General features: G+C 31.7%; 1 protein-coding gene across 1 annotated transcript in view; it reads left to right on the forward strand.

The window, feature by feature from the left end:
- The first annotated feature begins 936 nt into the window (after positions 1 to 936).
- LOC139520825 (uncharacterized) overlaps positions 937 to 18,973 on the forward strand; it is a 175,480-nt gene continuing 157,443 nt past the window's right edge. Inside the window, exons 1-2 of the mRNA XM_071313797.1 lie at positions 937 to 1,104; positions 14,289 to 14,505. Coding sequence (XP_071169898.1) covers positions 1,072 to 1,104; positions 14,289 to 14,505 — 250 coding nt within the window. The 5' untranslated portion in view covers positions 937 to 1,071. The remainder of the gene's footprint in view (positions 1,105 to 14,288; positions 14,506 to 18,973) is intronic.

The following is an 18,973-nucleotide window of genomic DNA, read 5'->3' on the forward strand; positions in this document are numbered from 1 at the left end:
AATCCTGGTACCTTTGATAACTATTTACACCACTGGATCGATGCCACTGCTGGTGGACGTTTCGTCCCCGAGGGTATCACCAGCCCAGTAGTCAGCGCTTCGATGTTGACATGAATATCAATTATATGGTCATTTTTATAATTTTCCTGTTTACAAAACTTTGAATTTTTCGAAAAACTAAGGATTTTCTTATCCAAGGCATATATTACCTTAGCCGAATTTGGCACAACTTTTGGGGATTTTGGATCCTCGATGCTCTACAACTTCGTACTTGTTTGGCTTTACATCTATTTTGATATAAGCGTCGCTGGTGAGTCTTATGTAGACGAAACGCGCGTCTGGCGTACTAAATTATAATCCTGGCACCTTTGATAACAGTCACGATCCGTTACCAGAGCTTTCACGATCGTCTCTCAATACTTGACCGTCGTTAGATATTCTTTCACGATCATTTCTCTCGTTAAAATGAATGACACCCGTGAAGAAGTTATTCACTGTTTATGGGGAAATAATAAAATCAATTCGCATCAAATCGAATATGTCCAGTTAGGGACAATTGTTTGAAAAAATGTGAAAATATCATTTCTAACGATAAAAAGCTTAAATATTGAAATTTTATTATTCAAACTATAAAGTTCTTGATTTTCCGATTAGAAGTTTTAACAGGTGATAACCGTATAAATCTCCAGGGCTTTTATTATTCAACACAGACTGTTTCACCTGAAAAGAAAATATCGACTTGTACCATCAATAATTAATAGATAAACAAGGTCTACCCGTAAATTGCTAACGTGAACTGTACTCTTTTGAAATCAGTATCATATTATAGTGCCTGTTTTTACCCTCAGTTTGTGAAAGACGCACAAAACGGAGAGTTAAACTGTGTTTAAATTTCTAAAATCTTTGATCCGAAACAAAGTTATATGATAAAGACATGATTATGTAGAGGTACATACCAAAACAACGATTTGTTTATAGTGTGTGTGGATTAAAAGGCTCTCAGCTTCTAGTGACTAAATACTACCATTCAAAAACTTAGGAGAAACAACCTCCTTGTACAGTGGACTAATAATGTCGGGGAGTTACCGGTTCAATCACGCTGAGGTAAGATTATATGACCGTTTGTTCAGACTTATGATGTAGTGTTGTAAGAACCATCCTAATTATCGGGTGGACTGTAAAAAGTCTCAATCAGTTGATTTTCAAATATATATAACGGCAGAATAAATTTTAAGTAAACTCAAAATATAGTTAAGTGATAGAAATAATAACAATACTGAATAATGATAACAATATTAATAATAATAATAATATCCCAATAATAATTAAATGAGAAATTAAAAATGTTTAATTGCTGTTATATAATAACGTCTTCTGTTAAAGTTGTAATATACTTTAAATACAAAAGCTTAAAATATTTTTCACAATCACAAAACCATTTGAATTAACTAGACGCCCTTGAGTAAATTATTATTGATTTTTTTGTAACATATATTCAATGAACTGCAGATATATATGAACTTATGATATCAAAATACTTTAAATCATAGCTCACGCGTAGCATGTCTATACCTTGGTACGTTCTGTTAACATTATTTTTATATTCATTTCATTTTGAATTTTTTGAGGGTTTGAATTAAAAACAAATTGAACAGAATCAACATATTGCATTGTCAATTCATCTTTTTATCAAAATATTCTCGCTAAGCGACGATAGAATTTGTAACAATTGTACCATCAACTAAATCAAATCAAATCAAAGTTTTATTTATTGTCGATATATAGTTAACAAAGTAACACAAGCTCTAGTGAGCTTTTTAAAATCGACATTATAAGACGCCCTTCTCAGTATGCATGTCGTAAGCAATTCCTTAGCAAATATCACAAATGATTTGCTGTTTCTTTTGGGGACAACTTGCTTCATGTAGTATGACGAAAAACAAATAGCAGCTCGCGGGGAAATTTCACAGTCCCTTGACTCAAGTATTTTTTGAAAATCATGACCACCACCATTATAACATCATATATATCTCAGTGTTCATGAGTACCCCATTTAGTTACCATGACCGGCATGGGAATGGACCATGTGGACTGCAGTATGATCAAACATGTGATTTTAGGCATTAGACACTTAGAAATGTAAAAACGCGTTTGGTGTTGTTTTTATTGTGAAACTGCAGCATTTTTAGTTTCAAACACAGTGTATATACTATACAAATTATTGCAATAAAATTATGAATGAATTTTATTTCTCATAAACTACAAATTACATAGTTACAGAGAATTTATAAACAATTACATTAATATCAGTTTTAAAAATTCTATAACATAAGCATTCAGGAGTAGTGTTAATTTCGCTTAGGCAATTCTGCAAAAACTGGTCTTTAAGTTTCAACTCAATACTTTTAATTACCCATTTATCCAACATTTGGTTCAACCAGATATTTGACATTCCACAGGTATCAAAAACATTTTTTACAAATGATGTCCATTTACATTTAAGACCATAGGTTTGAAAATTGATAAAAAATAGTTTATGTAAAAGACATGAAATTTTACTTTCTTTGCCACATAGTAATCTACATAAGAAACTAACTTTACGAACTTTGGCATTAACAATTACAGGATATCTACCCAATTCCGCATAAACAATACAGCTAGGTGTACTCTGTTTTAAATGTAAAACAAGCTTTGAAAATTTTAAATGTTCTATCAAATCAAAATTTTCAAATCCAAAATTTCCGAACCATAAAGATGAATAGGTAAAACTATCTAATCAAACATGTATAACTGACATTCCAGTATAGTCAAACTGTTTTGTCTACACTTTTTTATTTTAAAATACCATACATTGCTTTTGTAGCTTGTTCACAAATATATTTTCGGGTCTTTAAAAAAGAACCACTTCTAGCAAAAATATACCGAGGTATTTATATTCAGTTACAATTTCTTATTCTCTTCTGTATAACAAATCTAATATTTTTGGGTTGTCTCCCTTTGGAGAATATAAGAACTTTTGTCTTGTTAACATTTATTTTGAGTTGCCATTTTTCACAATAATCATCAAATTCATTAAGCATGTTTTGTGAATCTTCTCTACTCTCGGAAAACATCACAGTGTCATCCGCATATAATAACATAAATATTTTTTAAAATACTGTTAACTCGTGTTCGAGGTCATCCGCACTAATAAAATTTACACCAAGTACATCTTTGCCTTCCAAAAAATGCTGTAAATCATTTAAAAATAATACAAACAGAGCAAGGGAAAGATGTTCTCCCTGTCTTACACCCATTTCACAAGTAGATAACTCTGATTTCTCACCATTAAATATAATGCGTGATTTTACATTTTCGTACATATTTTGTATAATACGGAAAAATTTGCCATTTATATTATTCTCTAACAGTTTAAATAATAAAAAAATTCTTTGTATAAAATCAAATTAGGCGGCCTTTTCAAAGTCGACAAAGGCACAGTAAAGTTCCTTCTTCCTTAATCTTAGTAACTCGAATAGTGCATATACCATGTACTGAAAATAAATGATCAGTTATACATTGATATTTTTTTTAAATTGATAGGCCTTACATGCATAGACAAGAGGGGGTCAATTTAGGCGCCTGTGATGAAATCGCATGGATATTAGCAAGAAAACATAACACACTATCAGTGAAAATGAGTTGAAATAGTAAGGAAATTATATTTTACCAGAGACATAAATATCTCTTACTATTATATTATATATATATTATACACACACACACACACACACATATGTCACTGACCAATGATTTGTATCAGGGGCGGATCCAGGATTTCAGATTAGGGGGTGCAAATTATATATTCGCCGAGCGGAGCGATGCGAAAAAATTTTGAGGTAAAATTATTGAAATATTCTTCTAAAGGGGTACAGTGTAGGTATTACGAACTATTCTGAGGTAAATTTAGCGAGAAATTAAAGTTTCTAGCAGAAACCGCCTAAATCCACCCTGTCAACATTATACAATCACTAGTGACTGACTACCGAATGGACGGACAGATGTAAAACAATATATATGTATATATATATATGTGTGTTCCTTTTCCGCGTAGAACTTCAAGTTATGATGGCAAGGTCTCCTACAAATTAGAAAAAATTACAACAATCTTCTAACACCCCTTACTTACGCACTAAGAGATTCATTTGCATACTATGAGTTAATAAAGCTACAGTCATAAAGCTGCAGCCCTAAAAACAGAATCTGAAGACCATGTGAACATTTTATTTTGATTCTGTGTTCCTATGCAAACCAATCTACAATAAAGACACCAGCACTTTTTGTAAGATGATCTATAAAGCAATATCAGGTAATAAATATCTCAACTAATCCTTGAAGAAAGACATGGCGCTGGTAGTTGTGACAAACAGAAATACAGAAACATCACAAAAAGAAATTACCCTTGTTTGCACATCGCCGGTCAATGTGTCAAAGCCGATTGTACATGCTTTCAATAATGTGAAATGAAATCGGTTCACATTAGAGTTATTTTACCACTCCATAACACCATGAACACCAGCCGCGACAAACTTGGTTAAGACGATGGAAATGTGAAGAGTTGACAGCTAGACGGGCGGACCGACGGAAGCAAGGTGAGACGAGACAGATCAAAACAGCTCACCTGACCAATACTTGTTTTAGATTTGGCAAACGAAAATTTCTACTTTTCTCCGTGAATTTGAATTAAATTGTCCTCTCATATTATATCTGTTTTTACTTTTTTGATTTTCGGAGGTCGTGCCAGACTTTATATATACTGTGTTCGGCACAAACCACATAAAATCAGAATGAGATGCATTTACGTTGTTATGTTTTTTTTTTCTGAGGATCCCATGCATGTAATAATGCGGTACATAATTCGGAAAAATTTTCAGGTTACAAGTAAGAAATATATAAAGACACAGCTCTAGAGATACAAATTATGAACTAACCTTTCGCTCGAAACAGTATTTCTACATTAAGAAAGAATCTCACCTTGACTGTTTTCTTGGCCCGTGCCATGATGAAATTGTGAAAGTGAGTAAGTCCGTTAGGGATGCTTTAGAAATTCGATTATCAAAGAAATTGATTATAAAACCGCAAATACAATGTAACAATTGTTTGTACTTTAACTGCTAAAACCCTATTTCATTTGTCATCAAACGCAGCTCCGTGTTTGACACCTTCCTTTTAGGTATATGATATACATATTACAGAACTTAAATAAATCGTAGGTCAGTTAAATGATAATAACGTTGACTCTGTCAAACTGACTGTTTTATATACTTTCAATGTTAAAAAAGATGAAATGGTCTCTTCTGATCTTTAAATAAGTTAGAAGACAACCCATGCTTTGCAAATTTTAGGGGGGGGCACGCCCGCCACGCCCCCGCCTAAATCCGCCCCTGTACAGTATAGTAAGCGGAAGGTTACTATGTATACGTACAAATCCTTGCACTGACTACTCATTAATTTAACCAAGGATTTGTACATACAAATACAAATCCTTGCACTGACTACTCATTAATTTAACCAAGGATTTGTATATACAAATACAAATCCTTGATTTAACATATTAGTAGTACACACAAAATTATATAGAATTTTCAAAACATTATATAATCTAGACAATACTTGTATAAATAAAGCATTAGTTAGCAAATGATATTAACAGCATATTCTCTTCTCTGAGAACGGAAACAGTTCATATAAATACCGAAAAACGGTTCATGAATTATAAGTTGACTGGTACCTGATAATTTTTTCAAAGATGAGCTGGCTGGTCATAGTACAGATACAGTAAATAGGCGGAACACTAAAAAAACTGAGATGCTGATCTCTATAAAGAAAGATCTATTATTGAAACCTTGGTGTAAAAATTATCACGAATTTCAAAAAGCATCCAACAGTAATGAGTAAGCGCATGCCAAGAACAGATAAAAACACGAGACCATAATGATATTTTTGAGGGATTGTCTTGTTTTCATCAGAGACATAGACAATAACTGTTTAGTGTCTTTGAATATCAGCTGTATTTGTACGAGGCTAGGAAACAAGGTGTATGCGAGCTTTTAGCGAGCTATTACACCTGTTTCGAGCCGAGTACAAATACAGCTGATATTTAAAGTCACTAATCAGTTATTGTCTTTATCCTGCAATTGATTCTGTATATTATTTGTGTTTTGAAAGATATAAAAACACATGTTTTGCATTTATTTTCGATTTGAAATCCCTTGAGGCCCGTGTAGTGATACGATACAGTAATCACACATTCAGCTGAAGACAGGTTCGCCAAAAAAGATTCTCGAATGGTCAACATAATAATACATCGCTCAAGGTGAATAATTATCTATTTTAACATAACAACTAATTTCAACAGTAAAAACAAATAACAAAACATTGTCCAATTTGAAACAAGAGTGTACGAGTTGTCCTACGCTTCAGACTCGACATTCACTAAACATGCATGCTGAAATTGACATGGTTGTTTTTGTTACACAATCATAAACATTTAAGTCTTGAAATCGATAGTTGTCATCGTAGAAAATACTGCTGTTCATGTGTGTATGTTATGAGAAAAATTGTGTGATTCTTATTGCTCTAAAGAAATGTTTGAAAATAAACAGAACGTATAAAAGAAATCGTTAATTCGCAAAAAATACGTCATTGGAATGCTACTGCAATACACATTCTGAGGTCACGCAGGTTCATACAATACTAAGTCCGGCAGTGGGCGGAGCTTTAAAGCGATATCTGTATAGTATACAGATACAGCATAGCGATATCTGTAGGGCTGTATCTGTATAGTAGAACACCCAATTGCAGGATAAATATATATACACATATATGTCTCTGTTTTCATCGAGTTTCCCATTGTTTCCTACAGGAATGCTACAGTGTACAAAATACAGATTAAGATTGCTTTGATGGCGACTACAGTTATTTTTAGTATATTGAGGGTGTAATTATGCCAAATTTCTAAAAAAGAACAACAGAAAAAAACCACTTTAATTATTCAAACTAGTTCTATTAATTAGGTTTAAGCAATTTTAAAAGGACAAACAACACAGTTTTGATGATCCCTTATTTAAATTTTGCTGATCCCTTATTTAAATTTTGCTGACAATTTGCATATATGCTATTTTTTGCCTGATTAAATCAAATATGAAATATGTAATAAAAAATATACCTTCATGTGCTACTTTTTGAGTAAACATGGTAAAATGAGGTCCAAATTTTATATTTTTTTTACATTTGCTAAAAAATTTGGTATTTGTGCCAGGACATATTTTTCCATTCAACAGAAATACATAACTTTTTTGTTTTAAAAGATAAACATAGTTTTTTTCACTAATCCCCCCCCCCCACCCCCCAGAAAAAAAAGAAAAAAAACCTATTTGATTTTTGGTGTAAAAAAGGAAATGTGTATATCATGTATATGTAGTCATTATTTGATCAATCCTTAAAAATAACTTTAGGCCAGGCCTTAATGTCATAATGAGACAGAATTGAATTATTAGTGAATAACATCTGTTTTAAATCATTTAGATAGGTATGCTGATAACAGTTTTAAGTTTTGTACAAACATTGTTAAGGTTATTTGTCATATTAACCCTGGAAATCAAACATTTTCATATCGATTAGAAGTCTGAAGTTACTCATCTTATTGATGCATCTTCTATTTGACAATAATTAAGTTTTAAATCATATTAGAAATAGTTACAACTACATTTAATTTTTGATAATTTTTCTAAGTTCTATACAAAATGTTTGAAATGTAAAATCATATGAAAAATTTAATTTAAAAATGATTTTTGATAAAGATAATTTAGTTGATTAATAAAAAATCAGTTTTTAGTAAGAATCATAATATTACCTGTTTAAAATATATTCATAGTAATACACCAGTTCCCAGATAGGGTAATTAAGTAAATGTCTGCTATGTGACTTTCATCACCTCATGACCAAAATGTAGACATCCTCACTTCCAACAAATGTTGAACAAATGAGAAAAAAAGTGGTGATATATACTGCACAAAATATTAGGGAAATAAAAATCTCATTAACTGGTCACCCTCCATACAAAAGTACAAAGAGATACAACATTTGTACAATGTCATACATGTCACAAGGGAGTGTGTAATTCAAGATCTTTTCCTGTCAAAGACATGATTCCAGAAAATATTTTGTTCCAAAATATGAATAAATTAATATTGTAGTTAAAACTATGCAGAATTTGTCTTCTTTTTGAATATCCCAAACCGTAATCTGAATAATAAATCAGTGATTGTAACAATTCTTCTGCCATTATCTATGCTTTGAAAGAAAAATCATTTAAACACTAAAATAAAATTACTGGTTTTTTTTTTACATCAGTGATTATAACAAAATTATAGAAAACCATGAACAATGTATACCACAGTTTACCTATGACAAGTTAAACACTGATTATAATAATACAGTAACTTAGATTTTTAAATGTAACTTAAAGTAATTCTTCTTTCAGTGGAAAAAATTTCACAAAAAAAGATGGGCATTAATCTTAAAATAGTTATATGGAAAATGTTTAAATTGTAGTGTACAATTAAAGCAGCATACATTTAGAGAAAGTGTTGGTTATTTAATTACATAAATGGTAATAAATATGTAAGGATTTCGTAATACCTTTTGTATATTGAATAGATTAGTTATATCATGTATGTGTTAAAGTATGTACAAAGTTGGTGAACTTTTTTCTCACGAGTATTTGCTATTTATAAATTGAAATGATTGTCTGAAGGTTTACATTGCGTAATTCTGTGATTTTATAAAAGCCTTACTTGAAATTATGTTTTGCACAAAATTCAGCTTTTTAACTTGTTTACCCCAAATGAAACCATTTTTTTGCCATTTCATTTGTACCCCTATAAAGATAAGAAGATGTGGTATGATTGACAATAAGACAACTTTCCACCAGAGTCTAAATGGACAACTTAAGGTCACCTTAAGGCCTAGACAGTTGAGACACCTTATTCTCTTCATTTCAAATGAAAGAGAAGTCTTTCATTGTAAATTTTAAATAGTAACCTGGAAATATGCTTTAATTAAATTAAAAGTTGACTTTTGTCTTCTTTTAACTTTTATGTGTATGTATCATGTATGTGTAATGGCTATGTTGACATCATAACTAAATATTGCATCTGGTATTTTTTTATGGATTGATATCATTTCCCTAATTTGTAGATTTTCTGTTTTGAAACTGCACAAATTACTTTTGATATTGCACAAGTAAATGTCTTTTTGCGCTGCTTGAAAAATAGCTGTATGAAATCTACTCAGTGGTACAGCAGCCAATATTTGGTGAATTACACAAATATTTATTATCAGTTAAGTTTCAGTACTTTGAGCTCATTAAATGATAGCGCATTCTTTTGGATTTAGGAACTTGTCATATAATGTAAAAAAAAATGTATAAGCCCCTAAAATGACCCCTAGATGTGTTTTGTTTGATATTTGTCTCTTTGACATTAATTATACCCCACATCTTTTATTTATTGATATATAAGCACCAATTATGGTAATTTTACAAATAAAAAGTCTTATTTGGATCATTTATATTTTAAATTATTCACTGGTGATCTACATGTCACAATGCCTTCAGTCTAAGACAGCCATGGCTGTAACCTGAATAGAAGAACTGTACATGTATACAATAGCACAATATATTACATTATGATTAATCAGACTATTTTTTTCCAAATATTACTTAAAACACTGCAAATGGCCCTTTATAAAATTTACATGATCTGGAGGTTTCATACCTGTGTGTAGATACCTTATGTTCTGTAATATGTCCATTGTCTTTGACCTCATTTTCATAGCTCAGTGACATTTTATTTTTGTAAAGTGAAATTCTCTCTTATTATGAGTAATTTGAATAACTATATTTAGTATATAGGTGCCATGCAACATCTACATGTCTGTCAGGTAGAGTTTACCTGACCTCAACCTTATTTGATGGATTAGTGTTCAAGGTTAAAGTTACATGGTAAAGTCTGTATCTCAGATACCATAATCAATAGCTGGTCAACTATATTGGTGTAATTGGAAGGATTGTAAGGTGTATATGTCCAACTGACAGGTTTCATTTGACCTTGACCTTAATTTGATGGTTCATTGGTCAATTTTTTGTTTTTGTGGTATATGTATGGTCTATTTCTCAGATATTACTAGCAATAGATCAATTATGTTTAGTGTATGGAACCATTGTCTGTCTGGTAGGATTTATATAACCTTGACCTAATTTTCATGGTCCATTGGTCAATTATAATGGTTTTTTTTTTTTATAATTTTGGTCAGTTAATCAGATACTTTAAGCAATAGGTCAACTATATTTAATGTATTGAATGATTGTAAGATGTACATTTAGAGGGAGAGATCCGTTTGCGCCAAAAATGCGTCCTTTTGCGCCACAACTTTTTTTCTCTAATGCTACGTTTGCGCCACCTGTTTAAAAATTACATGGTATCAATTGCGCCAAAAATAAAATATACGATTGCGCCAATTTAAAGAAAAACATTCCTTAAACACAGAAATTTTTTTCTATTACAGTTTCCTGATTTAGATGGCAAAAGGCAATCTAAAAGTGGAATACAAATTAAATGTCCATTCCTGAATCCATGTATTGTATGCAAAAACACCTTCTGCCCCGCATACAAAGATATTTCAAGTTAGCTTCACAACCGAGAATAACAATGCCACTATCAATATCATTTACTAAAACAAACTCTTCTTCTTTATTTGTGATCACTATACCTCAATTAAATTTTTTGAAATTCTACTGAACTTTTTAGTTGGGCAAAGAACAGTTATCTTCTCTCTCTGTACATAGCTTTTCTTTTGCATGCTGTTCGTAGTATTTGACGCTCTAACTTTTGTGGGTCTGTCTTATGTGTATGTGCAATAAAATTAACGGTATCAATTTTCTTGCACCAGATGCGCTTTTCGACAATACATGTCTCTTCAGTGATGCTCGTGGCCAAGCCAAAATATTTGAAATCCAAAGCTTATATAAAAGATGAAGAGCTATAATTCAAGATTTCCCCTCAGACAAAAATGATACTAAATATATATTAATCTTTGATATGTACGATCAATATGTGTTCAGGTAAATTGGCGCAAATGAGTTCCGAAAACTGGCGCAATTGATACATTTGAAGAAAATAAAATTGGCGCAAATGATACCCCTGAAAAACAGTAATTGGCGCAAAAGGAGTGTTGCCCATTTAGATGTCTGTCACGCAGGATTTAAATAACCTTGACCTCAATTTCATGGTTCATTGGTCAATGTTAAGTTTATGTGATACTTGTAGTAAAACCTTCGTATTACATACTTTCAGCATGAATCCAATAATAATTAAAACAGCATGTGCACTCTTGTTTCATTTTAGGTTCAGGTAAAAAAGCACAAATTTTTTATATTATAAACTTATATTTAATATTGTTTGTATTCTGCTAATCCTGTTATTTGTTGTGATTTGGTGTTTTAGACTTGTTTTTTTGTTGTTGAAAATAAACTATCTATAGAAAAACGTTCATGCAAACCTGCTAACTTTAATACCCATTGAAGGGGGATTTCCCAGATGAGAGTTTTTGACCAAAGTCCTTAGTTTTGATCTGAATAGCACAAGGAATACATTTAAAGGAGCTTAAAAGGGTATTTAACCACATATATACCCATTAAAATAGTTCAGTTGATAGCACCTATGATATGTATACAAGATGCATTTTAAGGTTCTCATGTGCAAAAAATGCCCTTTTGAGATTTTAAGAAGCTGGCAGCAATGAGCATGTGTGTTTTGGCATTATTTGGTTTGTACTTTTAGATTGTCTCCTTGTTTAAAAAATTTCATAATTAATTCCCTTATATTTGTAAACTCAATTATGCCCTTTATGTTACTTTTAATTGAATGTTGTATTAATTATTATTGAGAGATTAGACTTAAATAAAATATTGATTTGAATTGAAATGCCCTTCCAGCAAGAACCAGATATTTAGCATTGCAAGCTCCATGTCCACCCTTATTAATTTGATTCTACAGACAAATAATAAGATTACTAATATATACATGTATAATATATAATTGAACTATTAAATACACATGTATACACAGAGAATTTAGATTGTTACTGGAAACTTTATTACTTTTTCACGTGGAAAGTGAATAACAGTTTATAATTTGATTTCTCTTTTTCGGAATTTTACTGAATTATTATGGAAAACACATTTTCATTAACCACATGTTGTTCTTCATGAAAATTAAGAAAAAAAAATTAACAATTGTACACATGGTCTAGAAAGATCTTTTTGTTTGTTTTAAAGAGAGGATTAAACATTATTTTTGTGGCATGTGTTTCTGCTTTCCAAAACAATTATTTAATGCTACATTTGAAATAAACATAAGTATGATGTCCAGTAATGACATCCTTTTTAAATGGTTTTCACTACAACAAAATGAAAGCCATCTAACTAGCAGCATGGTGATTTATTATGAAGACTTGCGATGTGCTCCTTGCCTAAAAACTTCACAGCAATTGGAAACTTTGTTGGCAATAAAGACATTTTCCCGCTGAGTTGAAGACCCATTGGTTGCCTGTCAGCTGTTTTCTGCTCTTTAGTCGGGTTGTTGTTATTATTGTTGTTGACATATTCCCCATTTTCATTCTCAATGTAGATGTACATATAGATAAGAAATTATGATTTATTATTTTTCTAATGATTATGCTCCCTTAAACTTAGAAGATTGACCTAAATATACTACTGCATTCATTTGTTAGCCCAAATCATCTGAAACCAGAAACAAACAAAGATAAATGAAGCTTTGTAGTTAATGAGAACATGATTTTTAGATGTACTTATCCACAAGAATCATAATCAGTTTACTTTGTTAGGAATTAGGAGTCTTTGAACTTATGATTGTTTGCCCAGTGCCCAGCATGGGGTATGTCTGCATGCTCAGAAATGTTCTTTCATTATACCATTACAGTAACTTGACTGTTAGTGTTGCTCTCTGACTATTGCAACTCATTCACAATTCTGACCAAATTGCAATTTATTATATAAAACCAAACTGTTCAACTGGTCAGAATTTTGAACAAACTGAAGAATCAGACATCATTTGAATTAAAACATCATATATTCGGTATTAAACATGTGTGAAATAACAATATATACATCTATGTATCATACAAATAAGTACTAAGATGTGGTATTATTGCCAGTGACACAACTATCTATCAGAGTTCAAATGATATAATCATTGTTTGTAATTAAATATGTATCAAAATTTTATGTATAGCTATAGTTCTATTGGCAGCAGTCCTTTTGCGCCAATTACTGTTTTTCAGGGGTATCATTTGCGCCAAATTTTATTTTCAAAATGTATCAATTGCGCCAATATTCAGAACTCATTTGCGCCAATTTACCTGTACATATATCTATCATGAATATTAATGATTACTATAGATGTATTCTTATTTTTGCCCCAAAAGGTATCACATGTTAGGAGATATTTCATCATAAAGATGAGTTTCTGAAGAGAATTAAATGACTTAAGCAGCATTAGACAGTCAATGTACAGAGAGAGAATAAAACTTATTGCTTTGCTTAACAAAGATATGCCAATATAGAAAATAGAAGTTTTTGCTCTTTATGTTTTAGCCACAAATGTTGATGACACAGAGCTTTGTTCCACCATGCGTATGGGCTTTATTATTATTATGAACTATTATTAACTATTTTATGGATTTCATCCTTCAATGTTTGTGTTTTTGGACAATAAAAAGAAGTTAAAAGCTACTACATACATTAAATTGGGAAGTACCCATGCAGCAGCAGTAATAAAAATATGTTTTAGAAAAGGAAACATGTGCCGTGTTACACTGCCGGTTCCAAGTCCGAATAAAGGAGAAAGGAAGTAATTTTCTTTAAACTGGCGCAATCGCATGTTTTATTTTTGGCGCAAATGAAACAATCTAATTTTAAAACATGTGGCGCAAACGTAGCATTTGAGAAAAAAAGTTGTGGCGAAAAAGGATGCATTTTTGGCGCAAACGGATCTCTCCCGTTCTACTTTCCTCATTTTTAAGGACTCCTTGTTTCCAAAACCACTTATGTTGGTAATCATTAAACATGTTGAATAAGATACAAAAAAAATATATATGTATTATATGTCATAAACTATTCTATTTCATATACATTGTATTTCATGATGACTTTTTGTTTATATCAGAATTCCTGGTATAATGTCCATAAGCTGCATCTTCCTGACCATGATTATACTAACAACGCAAATTCTTGGTACTCACAGAGTGATCCTGGTGTAAAGAATGGTGAAAGAAAAGATGGAATGGTTTCTGGTGGACTGGCCTACTACGACAATGCTACATACAGTGGTCCACATACTAATAAAGGTTCCTTTGCTAGGGGCTCTGATGAGCACTCTGATGGTGAGTAAATTTAAAATTAATTGTAGAAACAAAAAGTTGATGAAGTGTGTACTCTTATGAAATCCTCTTGTAAAATGTGGATGGTTTGATCACTTTGATGATAACAGTACACACGAACCAATCAGTTTGTTTGGAAATAACTGATGTTTCAGTCAAGAAGAATAGAAAGTTAGTCCAAAGTCCATCCATCTCTGTCATGTCTTTTCCTCAGAATTAGATTTATTTTGAATGTTTTCATAGTTTCCATGACTAAAGTTTTCAACATCACTTCGTATTGATGAAAGAAGGAAGTGAAATCTATTATTGATAGTTATGAATGTAATCCCAAATTTTAGGGAGTTTCAGTCATAATTATTTATGAAATTTGACCAATTCACATAAAATTTTGATGAATTTGGTTAATGGACATTCTTTATAATATATACTGTAAATTCAGAAATTATTGCGTGCATTTGTTATTGCGATTTTGTCATTTTAGACCAAAATGCGATTTTAATTTTTGCATTATTGAGAAAAATTCTGTTTAATTCATGTAAAAAATATCTAAATATGATTTTAAATTATTGCGATTATAACCCTGTCACATTTTTCGCAATGATAAAAACATTGCAATAATTTCTGAAATTACAGTAATAAATGAAAAATAAATAAATAAATAAAACAAATAAATAAATTTCTAAAAACATAGAATTAATAAATAAACTACAATGAACTCTTTTCATTTACATATAATTTTATAGCATGTTTTGGTCAGTGATTCTCTAATATCAATTATTAAAATCTTGAATGTGTTACCAGACTGCCTTAATTTCACTTAAACATGGTAAATTGAAAATATTTCCTTGTTATATTGATCAGATAGTCATATCTTGACATGGAATTTACAAAAGGAGTGTATAAAATGGGATTTTACAGTTTGTAAAGATTTACGTCGTTTTATTTTTTAGAGGGCAACAGTGTACTTGTATTACTCTTGTCAGATACATATCACAAAAGTTCATTGACTGTGATACATAAAAATCATGTAATAAATATTGGCCTTTAAAATGCGTTAAGAAGTCAAGATTGAAAGAAAATGAATAATACTGTGTAACTCAGTTGGAATTTCATTGAACTTCTTAAAAATAAAGAGACATTGGTGTTTGTAGTCCTTTATATGTATTTTGTATTCATTGATAAAAGTTGTAGTTAAAACATAATTTTTTAAAAACTGTTTTGATTTCCTGTTTCAAAGGGGGCTGTATTATAGTGATTTATAATAAGTCATCATGTTTGTCTGTCTATATATATTATAGATCCCTGCATTCCGTTAATCTTTTTTATTTGTTAGTATTTAAACCAACGTAGTAGAATTGAACCTTATCATTGTGCTTAAGGACAAAAGCTGTGTACATTGTAACTTAATATGTTTTTAATGTCAGTTTCATGACTATATATTTCAAAACTATGAAATCAATATTATGAAAATAATAAGGGATAAAGGTTTGGCCCATATCATTAGTGTTACCACAAATTACGCATTAAATTGAGGAAATGAAGTTCTTCCTTAAAAATACTTTTACTACGTAATCACAAAGATTTTTTGGTTTTCATTTGTGGAATGTTTGATTACAGAACTTTTCCTTTTTAAAAATCAATTATCTATACAATATCCTTTTAGTAGAAACAATTTCATATTGACCACTTAAAACATTTTTTGTCACACCTGGTCAAAATAGGTAGAAGCAAGACTTGTCAGTTTATGATGTCAACCCATTAACAGTTGTTAAAGGTTGTGATAAGGTAGTGAGACATGCCTCTGTGTTAACACATTAACAGTTGTTAAAGGTTGTGATAAGGTAGTGAGACATATCTCTGTGTCAACACATTAACAGTTGTTAAAGATTAATTTTGTTATAAGGTAGTGAGACATGCCTCTGTGTTAACACATTAACAGTTGTTAAAGGTTGTAGTAAGGTAGTGAGACATGCCTCTGTGTCAACACATTAACAGTTGTAAAAGATTAATTTTGTTATAAGGTAGTGAGACATGCCTCTGTGTTAACACATTAACAGTTGTTAAAGGTTGTAGTAAGGTAGTAAGACATGCCTCTGTGTCAACACATTAACAGTTGTTAAAGGTTGTGATAAGTTAGTGAGACATGCCTCTGTGTTAACAGATTAACAGTTGTTAAAGGTTGTGATAAGGTAGTGAGACATGCCTCTGTGTTAACACATTAACTGTTGTTAAAGATTAATTTTGTTATAAGGTAGTGAGACATGCCTCTGTGTTAACACATTAACAGTTGTTAAAGGTTGTAGTAAGGTAGTGAGACATGCCTCTGTGTTTACACATTAACAGTTGTTAAAGGTTGTAGTAAGGTAGTGAGACATGCCTCTGTGTTAACAGTTTTTGATTCAGCCATGCTGGAGATGGTACAGATTTCTAAATTGAAGACATATCATGAAACTAAATATGTATTTATACTAATTGGCTATTTGCAGACACTTCATACACAATTTGATCATTTACTGTCCACTTTTGATATGCTTTTTTGCTAATTTGGTTAGACCTTTCTGTCAACAGAATATTTGGCAAAGCCTTTTCTGTAAACAGGATATTTGGTCAGGCCTTTTCTGTAAATTTGATATTTGGTCAGGCCTTTTCTGTAAATTTGATATTTGGTCAGGCCTTTTCTGTAAATAGGATATTTGGTCAGGCCTTTTCTGTAAAAAGGATATTTGGTCAGACCTTTTCTGAAAACAGGATATTTGGTAAGGCCATTTCTGTGAACAGGATATTTGGTCATGCTTTTTATGAACAGGATATTTTGTCTGTTTGGTCTTCTCACTCTATGAACAGGATATATATTTTAAAATTAAGAATGAAAATGGGGAATGTGTCAAAGAGACAACAACCTGACCATAGAACAAAAAAGGATATTTGGTCAGCCTTTTAGTGTTGCCTTTTCTGTAAACGGGATATTTGGTCATGCTTTTTATGAACAGGATATTTTGTCTGTTTGGTCTTCTCACTCTATGAACAGGATATTTTGTCTGTTTGGTCCTCTCTCTCTCTCTCTCTCTCTGTGGACAGGATATTTTGTCTGTTTGGTCTTGTCTCTCTGTGAACAGGATATTTCTCTGTTTGGTCTTCTTTCTCTGTGAACAAGATATTTTGTCTGTTTGGTCTTCTCTCTCCGTGAACAGGATATTTTGTCCGTTTGGTCTTCTCACTCTATGAACAGGATATTTTGTCTGTTTGGTCCTCTCTCTCTGTGAATAGGATATTTTGGCTGTTTGGTCTTCTCTCTCCGTGAACAGAATATTTTGTCTGTTTGGTCTTCTCTCTCTCTGTGAACAGGATATTTTGTCTGTTTGGTCTTCTCTCTCTGTGAACAGGATATTTTAAAATTGAGAATGAAAATGGGGAATGTGTCAAAGAGACAACAACCTGACCATAGAACAAAAAAGGATATTTGGTCAGCCTTTTAGTGTTGCCTTTTCTGTAAACAGGATATTTGGTCATGCTTTTTATGAACAGGATATTTTGTCTGTTTGGTCTTCTCACTCTATGAACAAGATATTTTAAAATTGAGAATGAAAATGGGGAATGTGTCAAAGAGACAACAACCTGACCATAGAACAAAAAAGGATATTTGGTCAGCCTTTTAGTGTTGCCTTTTCTGTAAACGGGATATTTGGTCATGCTTTTTATGAACAGGATATTTTGTCTGTTTGGTTCTCTCTCTGTGAACAGGATATTTTGTCTCTGGTTTTCTCTCTCTGTGAACAGGATATTTTGTCTCTGGTTTTCTCTCTCTGTGAACAGGATATTTTGTTTGTTTGATCTTCTTTCTGTGAACAGGCTATTTTGTCTCTGGTTTTCTCTCTCTGTGAACAGGATATTTTGTCTGTTTGGTTTTCTCTCTCTGTGAATAGGATATTTTGTCTGTTTGGTTCTCTCTCTGTGAACAGGATATTTTGTCTCTGGTTTTCTCTCTCTGTGAACAGTGTTCTAGGATTCCCATTACCCGTTACCCGGGGTAAGTGGATTAGGACAACGGGTAAGTCATTTTTTAGCCTTTGTCACCCGGTGGTAAGTCAATTTTCAAGTTCGGGGAAGCCGAAAAACTCTTGAAATTTCCCGATCCTCTTCAATTTTCCCATATCTGCTTTTTATTTTTATTAAATCACGAGAAAAAACTTTGAAAAAAAGATCGAACATTTTGTCGATGTCTATCGGCGCTTTTATTCAAGCACTCGTTTACTAGGTGTAATCAAGCGCAAAAGAGACCACATTCTTCTCCTATCATTCTAAAAGTCGGTCACGGTGTCGGTAAAATCGGAAAATCCGGATTGATAACTGGTGGTTAAATCGGGACATAAACGATTTTTTTTCTTGTCATCGGAGGAAAATAAACTTACAGTTGCATTTATTATAGCTCTTAATAAATGACATAGTAATAACTATAACATATTTGTCAAAT

The sequence above is a fragment of the Mytilus edulis genome, chromosome 4 (genome assembly GCF_963676685.1).
Source record: "Mytilus edulis chromosome 4, xbMytEdul2.2, whole genome shotgun sequence".
NCBI classification, from domain to species: domain Eukaryota; kingdom Metazoa; phylum Mollusca; class Bivalvia; order Mytilida; family Mytilidae; genus Mytilus; species Mytilus edulis.